At 53.8% G+C, this 9,682-nt stretch overlaps 1 protein-coding gene across 8 annotated transcripts in view; it reads right to left on the bottom strand.

Annotated features, from left to right (window-relative positions):
* PRKAG2 (protein kinase AMP-activated non-catalytic subunit gamma 2) overlaps positions 1 to 9,682 on the bottom strand; it is a 244,449-nt gene that overhangs the window by 44,693 nt on the left and 190,074 nt on the right. For 7 of the 8 annotated variants that reach the window (XM_032840244.1, XM_032840245.1, XM_032840246.1 and 4 more), the window contains one exon: positions 9,466 to 9,535. In XM_032840244.1, the coding sequence (XP_032696135.1) occupies positions 9,466 to 9,535 (70 nt within the window). Of the gene's footprint in view, positions 1 to 9,465; positions 9,599 to 9,682 lie in introns of those variants that run through there. The other variant, XM_032840251.1, reaches the window with a different exon arrangement.

Genomic DNA, 9,682 nt, shown 5'->3' with positions numbered 1-9,682 from the left:
GGGGGGAAAAATATATATATATGTTTATAAAAAATAAAATTATAAAAAAACAAAACAAAAAAAAAACAGCTTTGTGGAGACAGTATTCACATCCATACCGTTCACTTATTTAAAGGGTACAAGTCAACTAATTTTAAATTTCTTTTATGGTGACAGAAAGAGCTTTAAATTTATCGTTATAGTTTGGTATACTCAGGTTTCATTTAATGGTATTCTCTAAATCTTTGCATTTTTAATTAAGAACCGCCCCCCGCCAGCCTGATTTCTGAAGCTTTGTATTCTCACTCACTACATTCCTGAACAGACTTTGCTTACTTTTTGGTCCCTTCCGAGAACTAAGCTTTTGGTTTTGTTGAGCAACACTAAGTTGTGGGGCACCTGGGTGGCTCAGTGGGTTAAGCCTCTGCCTTTGGCTCAGGTCATGATCTCAGGGTCCTGGGATCCAGTCCTATATCGGGCTCTCTGCTCTGCGGGGAGCCTGCTTCCTCCTCTCTCTCTGCCTGCCTCTCTGCCTACTTGTGATCTCTGTCAAATAAATAAAACCTTAAAAAAAGACTAGGTTTTGTATTCCGTTTCACTGATTGCTGCCGTTTCAGTAGGATTTTAGGAGGGAAAAGAGATCCGTGAGTATATTCAGCAAATCAGCTTGAGTCACAAGTGTCGATTCTGTCAGGTGAACTGAGATCTGTGTCACCAGGGTCCCACACCGGTGTGCCGCAGTCTGGGCTTTGGACAGAACGCTACTCCAACTCACACGGCCCACTGCAGTTTGCCAGAGCGTGGACGTCGGCCGTGGAAACACGCACATCTCTGGGTTTAGCAACAGGCTGGATCCTTCGCACAGACCCCCCGGCAATGTCCCACACGGCACAGCACTGGCAGAGGAAGGCACTCACGGAAGATGCCTCTACAGGCTCCCAGGCTTCTGGGGCTTTCCTCAGGCCTGGCGGGCAGCAGGCTGGTCTTCTCCCATGCGAACTCCGGGCAGTCCGGGTTCCCGCAGGAGGGCGCGTGGCGGGAAGAACGGGGGCAGATCCGGCAAACCCAGATGAGAACGGCCGCCACGTCCGCGCGCTCGGGCCGACCGCTTCACGCCCTCAGCTTGCATTCCTGCCTTCGCAAGATGGGCAGAACAGAGTTTTCTCGCAGGGAGACTGAGCAACGGGGAGAAGGAACTCCGACAGCCACCCGCACAGCGCTCACACGGGCAGGAGTCCGACGGAGCAGGTACCGGAGCTGCGCTGAATAAGCCACCGTCACCGCCACACGCGCTCCTGGTGACTCCGACCTTTAACCTGCCGTCTCTGCGGGGAACCCCTTGGGCCTCCACCGCGGGCCGCACCTGCAGAGACCGTCCCGCTGGGCAGCTGCGGTAGTGGGCGCCATGCTCGTGTGCCTTAATCCTCGCAGAACCCGATGAGCTCGGCGCTGCGACAACGTGCCCGTTACAGGTGAAGAAGCTGCAGCCCCGAGGCAGCTGCCTGACGTCCCGCGGCTCTCGGGCGGGAGGAGCGGGCCTCCAAGCGGCTCTGACCCGTGCGCTCGGTGACTGCGGCGCTAATTCCACACACCAGTGGGGGGGGGGGGGCGCCACACACATGCTCCAGAGCTAGAGAGGTCCGTGGGACACGGGCGAGCAAACACAGGGTGTAAGGAAGCATGTGAGGAAGCGGGCGTGTGTCTTCTCGAGGTCTTCGGGGGACGAGGAGACCCCATCACAGAAAGCAGCGTGTGCTCTGCAGACCGCAGGTAGCTGCCTCCCGTTAGTTACAAACCACCCCTGTGCAGCCGTGAACCTGGCACTTCCATCCATCCAGACTCCCAGGAAACAGCTCGAGGGGGGCAGAAGCAGCAAATCAACAGATGAACGAGTGACGCAGATATAACCAGAAGGTCCCCAAAAGAGTTTCTTCCCCGAAACTGCTTCCTCGACCCTCTTTTTGTCAGAGATCAGCGAGGCTGCTTCTCCCCAACATCGGTGCCGGGGGAGCTGCAGCCGCAGCCGCAACCGCAAAGGAAAGACCTGAAAGATGTTTGCCTCGGTTCCCACCTTACGAAAGCGAGCTACCCCATTTCCACCCCTGGCGGCCGTCGCTCCGACGCCCAGCGCTCTGCCCCCACCGTCTGGCGGGGAGGGAGCCTCTGGGCCCCTGCACGGCACCCCGAGTCCTCGTCCTCCTGCGCGCCCCCACCTGTCCCTGCTCACGCTAACTCAGCAGGTGGATCTCAGTTTTTCACAGAAACACCTTCTTTCTTTAGAAGAAATGACGCTGGCGACGTGAATCACCCTGAGCTCCTGCGCCAGAGTAAAAGCTAAAACCTTTAAAATGCTGTACATGTACACGCGTATGCACACATGTTCACGCACGGAACCGCTTACTGACAACGGAGTCTCACGCGTCTCGGTGCCTCTGAATCCCGGAGGGCGGTGGGTCGGCAGTCCCCAGCCTCACGGAGCATACAGGTTGGTGACAGAAACACGAGGAACTGCCTCTGCTTCACGGACCCCGCCAGGCTGGAGGGATCAAGAGATCGAGTCCCATCTGGGGCTTCAGGAGGGGCCTCCCCAGGGAAGTGACGCTGGCCCTGAGATCTGAGGAAAAGCAGCAGGGGGCCAAGGGGACAGGAAGGCTGGGGAGCAAGGTGAGGGGCCGAGGCCGGGCTGGGGGTGACAGAACACAGAGGCGCAGAGGGCGTAGAGAGCAGCAGAGGAAACGCAGCCCGGAGCTCCGGTCCGCCGGTGCTTTTATAAACCACCTCTCAGGGCTGCAGGGCCTCCACACCTGAGGGCACAGCCGATGCCCGGAGCAGCGCTGCCCGGGCCTGGCTTCGTGCACCAGCAGGAGTGACCGGGCTTCATCACCTGGACGTGGGAGGGGGAGCGGGCCCCAGCAACAGCCCGGAGGCTGGGGTGCGGGTCAGTGGAAGCATCGAGCAGACAGCTGGGGCCTCGGGAGAGATGTGGCCGGGCTGTCACTCAGGTATCGCTGGTCACCAAGCAGTGAGGGGATGATGGACACGGGATCCAGACACCGGGTCATCGAGGCGACAGCGGCGAGCAAGGCCGTGGGACCCGAAGGCCAGCAGGCCCCGCATAGGCCCGTGAGTCAACGGCCAGCACTCGAGAAAGATGAGTAAGGACCATTGGGGAGTGACAATGACCCGCCAGCTGTGCGTGGGGGTCGCACGGTGCTGCAGGGGGTGCAGGGCAGAGGCCGGCTCTGCGGACTGTCACCAAGGGCTCAAAGCAAGAAGCGGCGCAGGGGCGCCGCCTGGGTGGCTCAGTGGGTTAAGCTTTTGCCTTTGGCTCAGGTCATGATCTCAGGGTCCTGGGATCGAGCCCCACATCGGGCTCTCTGCTCAGCGGGGAGCCTGCTTTCCCTCTCTCTCTGCCTACTTGTGATTTCTCTCTCTGTCAAATAAATAAAATCTTAAAAAAAAAAAAAAAAAAAAGCGGCGCGGTGGGTCCGCAGGAGCAAGAGCACCGCAGACACTGGCAAGCGCCTGGGCGGCTCAGCCGGAAGCGGGCCGGTGGGTTACAGCAGGTGGGAAAACAGGTCTCCCAGTAAGGGATGCTTCCGGGCAGGTTACGCACGTGGGCTCGGGGCACAGGACTGTGTTGGAATCCTGCTTCTCCCCCTTCCCAGACACGGCCCCGAGGTCATTTATTTCTTCTCTTACTTTCTTGGGTTCTTCCTCTCTAAAACAGAGATGATAAAAATACCAACTCTCAAGGCTGTTCCGAGGGCTCGATACATGTGAACTCTCCCCGCTGTGCTCAACAAGCTTCATGTGTGCCAGTTCTGACAACCACAAAAAAGTGTTCCCCAAAATCTTCCATTTCTTCCAAGTAAACTCCAAATGCTCTGTAGTATCAAGTTTCTCCACTTTAAAACCCATGGGTGAAACTTAAAGTCACAGAGATGCCGGTATAATGTCTTTCAGGGACCGTGCCACCTGAGCACGATGGGACTGTCCCCAGCCACCGCCCTGCCATGCAAATTGGGTCTGGACTGTGGCCTGCGCTCCTGGGGTCCGAGCTGAGTGTCCCCCGGAGCAGGCAGGGTCCGTCTTGAGAGGGAAGGGCATGGAGATCCAGCCAACGCGGAGAGGGCCAGGATGCAGCCTCAGCTCCTGAGGACTTCACAGTGACTGGTGAAGCCTGGAGATGGGTCCTCTTTCGAATGCCCCCCAGTCTGCCACACTCTCCTCCTGATTTCAAGTAGTCAGGATCTTTCCATTTCAGGTAACAAAACCTCCCCCGTCTCCCCCGACCACGCTATCTCATCAAATCTAAGACACCATCAAATGTCAAGCTACAGCCTGACTCCAGAGACATGAAATCTATGAGATGTGGCAAGTTTTAAATATGGGGCCAGCTGGAGAAAAAAGATTTTAATTGTAAATGTTTCATAAAAGTGCAAGTACTTTTATAACTACGAGAGAATCTCTCATCTAAGCCGAGTACGTAAACTCAGGAGGGAAGGAGAGTCTGGACGATAGATTATCAGAGCCTTCTAATAGTCTATAATAATCATCATCACGGAGGGGCGGCCACGGGGTGAGGACGAGCCTGTCGCTGGGGCAGCTCTGCCGCCAGAGGTCAGCACTCCTCACACGAGGGCCAGCGACTGACCTAGTGGACTCTGCTGAGCCTCACTGAGCAGAGGCTCTAACGCTGGTGTTAAGGGGGTGCTCTGGCAGGTCATGGGAACACAGACAATTCTTCCTGAAGTCAGAGCAGTGTTTCTCAAACATTTTTCACTATCCAATCCCCATCTGAAACTTCTTATACATTTTCCCTCTGAACTGCCCCACCCCCAAGAAACTTTAATACCGCAGATACACCGTACATCCGTTTACGTCCTGTGGCCCTTAGGAGAGCCACGAACCACGGCAACATCTCAGGTCCTTGGTCCCCTGACAAGACTCGATCTTTGCCCACTCTGCTCCCCCAGTTTGGAATGAATGAGTTTGAGTGGGCACCAAAGCTTGGTTCTGTTTATAGGGTGGCTGCTGGTTGCTTGAGGCTGTATTTTTGAATTAGAAGGAAAAGTTCAAGTTCACCAAGTGCCAGGCCTTGTTTCAGATGGAAAACTCACAATGACCCCAACAACAAAACAAGCCAGCAAAGCCCCAAGGGGCTCTGGATTATCTGTGGACGCAGCTAATTCATTACCAAACTGGGCCCAAAACTCCGAGACCCTTCACTGAAAGATGCCTTCCCTTCCAAAAAGGTGGCCCCTGTTTCTTGCATACTTTTGATCGGTGTAGACTTGGCTGACCAGCCTTGCTAGAAAAATGAGTTGCAGGTGAGTTCTGGAAAGAGTACGCTCTGGAAAATGCTGTGAGGGTGAAGGACAGCCAGGACAGCCAGGATGGTCTGGGATCAGGGAGGAGTCAGACGGTGAGGGAAGAGGGGAGAAGCCGGCCGGAGAGCCAGTTAGGTGGGACGAGACACCCACAGCAAGTTACTGAAAACCTGAAATAAGTGCAGAATCTGTGACAGCTGAAGGGACAAGAGAGAAGCTAGGAGATAAGAGAGATAGCTCTGAGGGGCAGTTAAATTCTTGAAGCGGTGCCAGAATTACAGATTTACTAATCACGAATGAATGGCTGGCACTTAACTACTTTGGAAAGCATTCCTGGGTTGTGTTTAGGTCCCTATGAAGTACTTGTGCTTGGTCCTGCCATTAATAAGTCTGAGACAATGAATCCTGACAAAACAAACATCAGTATGACTCACACATGAATCAGAAATTGGAAGAGCAAACACATACGGTCACTGTTGCGGGTGAGGCACTGTTCTCATCGCTCTGCACACACAGAATCAGAGGCCTCTCCACGCTCCCATAAGGTAACATTTACGGAGATGCCGTCCTCGCTAGGATCCCAACACCGCCGAGCGCCTACGGTGCCCCCAGCCATCTCAGGCACAGGGAACAGCAAGATGAATTGTGAGAGAGGCACAGAAGGGATTTAGGGGGACAGCCTCGAAAAGAGGGCGAGATCTGAGCAGAGCCACGATGCATCAGTAAGACTGGGAGGAGGATGGAGACAGAGGAAGAGGAAGTCCTGCCCGCAGTCTGATGGAACACCCTAACGCGCAGACACCACGACAGGCACACAGAGCAGGGGTCTGGCTAACTACACCCGGGAGCCCAATCCAGCCTGTTTTCTGTTTTATTTATTTAAAAGATTTCATTTATTTACTTGACAGAGAAAGAGAACACACAAGCAGAGGGAATGGCAGGCAGAGAGAGAGAAGCAGGCTCCCCACTGAGCAAGGAGCCCGAAGTGGGGCTTGATCCCAGGACCCTGAGATCATGACCTGAGCAGAAGGCAGGCGCTTGACTAACTGAGCTCCCCTCCAGGAACCACACCGCCCTGCTTTTTAAGTAAAGTTTCACTGGAGCGTGGCGTGTTGGATTGAGTTTGGTCTTCTGCGGCTTTCTCGCTAACTGCAGCCTGGCGAGCTGGGTAGTCGTGACAGAGGCAGAGACCATCTGGCCTTTTGGAAAAGTTGACTGAGGCCTGTTCTATGGCCTTGTTCTTCACAGAAGGGTCTATGAAGCAGCAGCACCAGGAAGTGTTGCAGAAATGCAGACTCTCAGCGCCCCCCACCAACCCCCCAGACCCGCAGAATTAGTATCTGCTGCTTAAAAAGATGTCTGGTGATTTCTGGCACAGAGCGCCTTCTGATCACTGGCGTGTGGGGCTGGGAGGAGGCGGTGAGACTGCACATGAAGAGAAGCACGCACTTATCCTATATATAGATTGGAGCCAGGGGTAAAGACTTTCCCGGAGAGGAGAGGTCCCTCCGTCAGAGTGTAACGGGAGGAAGGGGTGGCAGCCGACAGTGGGCAGGCTGCTGGTGTCAGAACCCAGGCAAAAGATGACCCCTACCAGGCCCGGTGGACGGTGGTACAGCTTCTTCCTCCTTCCCAGAAGCAAAGGACGTTTTAGGAGATGACTCTGACTTCACCAGGGCCGCCAAACTGTTTCTCACAGATAGAGGATGGGTTACAATTTCTTAGGAAACAGAAAAATACTCGATAACAAAAATATTCGTCGTGGGGTGTTTCTGTGCATAGCAAATGTCTCTCCATCTAAGTAGTGTGTCCAGAGCGCAAGCCATGCGTTACGACATGAACTGGATGGGAAGGAAATTTAAAGATTTAATGAGGACCTATTCAATAGCTATCTTCCACAGAGCCTGCTAACACGACGGTTCACAGGATATTTAAAGGTGTAACGGCTCCAACTGTTAGGACTCCCGCCCCGCACACCCCCAAATAAATGTAAGATCCTGCCTGATACGCAGCTTTTCCATACCATGGATGAATAAGCAACATAAAGTTCATGAGAAGCAAAGCAGCATTTTAGACAACCACGCCAACACTATTTCTTCTTCCAGCTCTGCTAACGGCTTCCAAGCGAGTGCTTAACATTCTGCCTCCTTAAAAACCTAGAAAAGTTTGACAGGGTTATTTGTGGGATTCAGCATGCTTTAAAGTCATGACAGCAATATAGATAAAAATAGATGGCAGAAAACAGGAAATCTCCTTTCTCAGATGCTTAGGTTTAATATGTTAATGACATTTAATAATGTTGGCAGGAACAAGGCAAAAGAAAACAAGGCTTGTGTGTATCAGCTTTGAGAACATGCAACATAATTCCATCAATAAATCTCAAGTGAGAAAAAAACCCCATCGACTCCACATTGAGAACAATCTCTATGTTAAGATTCATTAATAAAAGCCTTAAAAAGTCCACGAATTCGGTAAAGTGGTTAATGGGACTTTAAAAATAATAGTGACTAACATTTCCAGAGCACTTACACTGTACTACCACTCTGCAGATGATCTCAGTTAATCCTCGACACACCCGGTATCAGCTCCATCTCATAAACAGGGAAAGTAAGGCTCGGAGTAGTTCAGTAACTTCTCCAGAGTCCCAGAGCGGGATAATGGAGCTAAGCTGTGAAGCTGGGACGGCGTTCTCAACCACAACTGTGGGCGCCTCGCTAAGGCATCTGCTCTCCTCTCTGCTCTTGCCCCCACGTGAGTCTGCAGAAAGTTTAAATGTAGTAGGCTCTTCATCGTTACTGGTCTCGGGGACAAAGAAAACCCCCATGATTTAGACAAAGTCTCAGTGGACAGGGAGGCACACCATACCGCTCTGTGGACAGTGGTCAAAATTGGACACGGAACTGATGAGTAATGGGGTGGATTCGATTTAAGATACTGGGTTATTTTTCAGTAGGATAAAATGCAAATTAAGTCCCAGTAAGATTCTGAAATGTATCGTGTAACTGCTGGTTAATAATAAATACGGATGCAGACTTTTAACGACGATTGCTACGCATGCACTAGCTTCCAGCTGACATGTTTGTGAAATGCTGCAGGAAATGTAAAACATAAAATACGTGTAGGTACTGGCCTAACAGTGTCTGGTTAACGCTGTCGTCTTGGCTGTGTATGCTTATTTAAGTGATCGCCTGACTAAATGACACAAGTATTAGAGTAAGGCTGGCACAGGGGACAGCACCCACATGGCACATTCTTTGTTCCAGGAGCTTTATTCTATCCATACTTGGGGCAAAAAGAGAAGTCACCAAGTGAATAACACAAGTACGCTAGGCAGTGTGGAGTTCTTTTAAAATAAATGCCTCAAATTGTCAAGCATCTTGTGCGAAGTTCTTTCTGGACTTTGAGTCCATCCTATCCCATTTCAAATCCGAATTTTGCCCAAAGACCAGCTTATCCCCTTCCAATTTTAACAGTTTCAAAATAAGATCCAGGTGAAGGCTCATGGTATTCGCTTTTAAGATGCTAATTTGGCCCGAAAACAAACTCGCCCCCTTCACATTTTAACAGCTTCGCGACGAGATCCACGGGAGTAAGAGGAGACCAGGGCGGCGAAAAGAGAAGCCGAGCGACAGGAGAGGCGGCAGAAATGATGGGAGTGACAGGGTCACCTGAACTCCAGACCAATGCACTAAGCCGCCGCTGGTGCTGCTATTTAACTTTCCCTATTAACCAGCAGACACACCCTGCTGGTGGTATTTTCGGAAACACAGATAAGGGAACCGGAGGGTGTTATTTAAAGGTAGGGGCCGTGCACAGGGTTGGGGGGCCGCCTCTACGCGCACGGTGGCATACAAACAATTTCGCGGCGTGACACCTCGCTCTCCTTCGAGTTGGGCCGGTAAGGACAAAAGGGCCGCCCCTCGGTGCCGAGGGTCCGCCGGCGCCGCTGCCTCCCGAGCCCGGCGAGGGTTCCAGCCGGACCGGCGCCCGCGGGCCACTGCGGACGTCCCCCGGGCCGGCTCGGCGTCTGCATCCCCGGCCGCGCTCCGCAGGCAGCCCGGGGCCGCACGGCCTCCGGGGCGTGCGCCCCGCGGTCCCCGCGCCCCGGCCCCTCGGCGACGACACGGAGCGCGTTCCGGCGGGGGGCACTCACCTTCTTCTTCCAACTCGAATTTCTCCAGCATGCCGGCTTCCGCGGGTCCCGGGGCCGCCGCCAGCGCCGCCTGAGGAGGAGGAGGAGGACAGGGATCAGCATGCGCTCGGCGGCGCTCGTCCCGGCCGCGCGGGCGGGGGCGCGGGGGTGCGGGGCGGGGACGCGGGCGGGGGCGCGCGGGGGCGCGCGGGGGCGCGGGCGCCGAGTGCGGGCGGGG

This window comes from Lontra canadensis, unplaced genomic scaffold, assembly GCF_010015895.1.
Source record: "Lontra canadensis isolate GAN:19392208 unplaced genomic scaffold, GSC_riverotter_1.0 scaffold111, whole genome shotgun sequence".
Classification (NCBI taxonomy): Eukaryota; Metazoa; Chordata; class Mammalia; order Carnivora; family Mustelidae; genus Lontra; species Lontra canadensis.
This window is presented reverse-complemented; position numbering and strand designations above follow the sequence as displayed.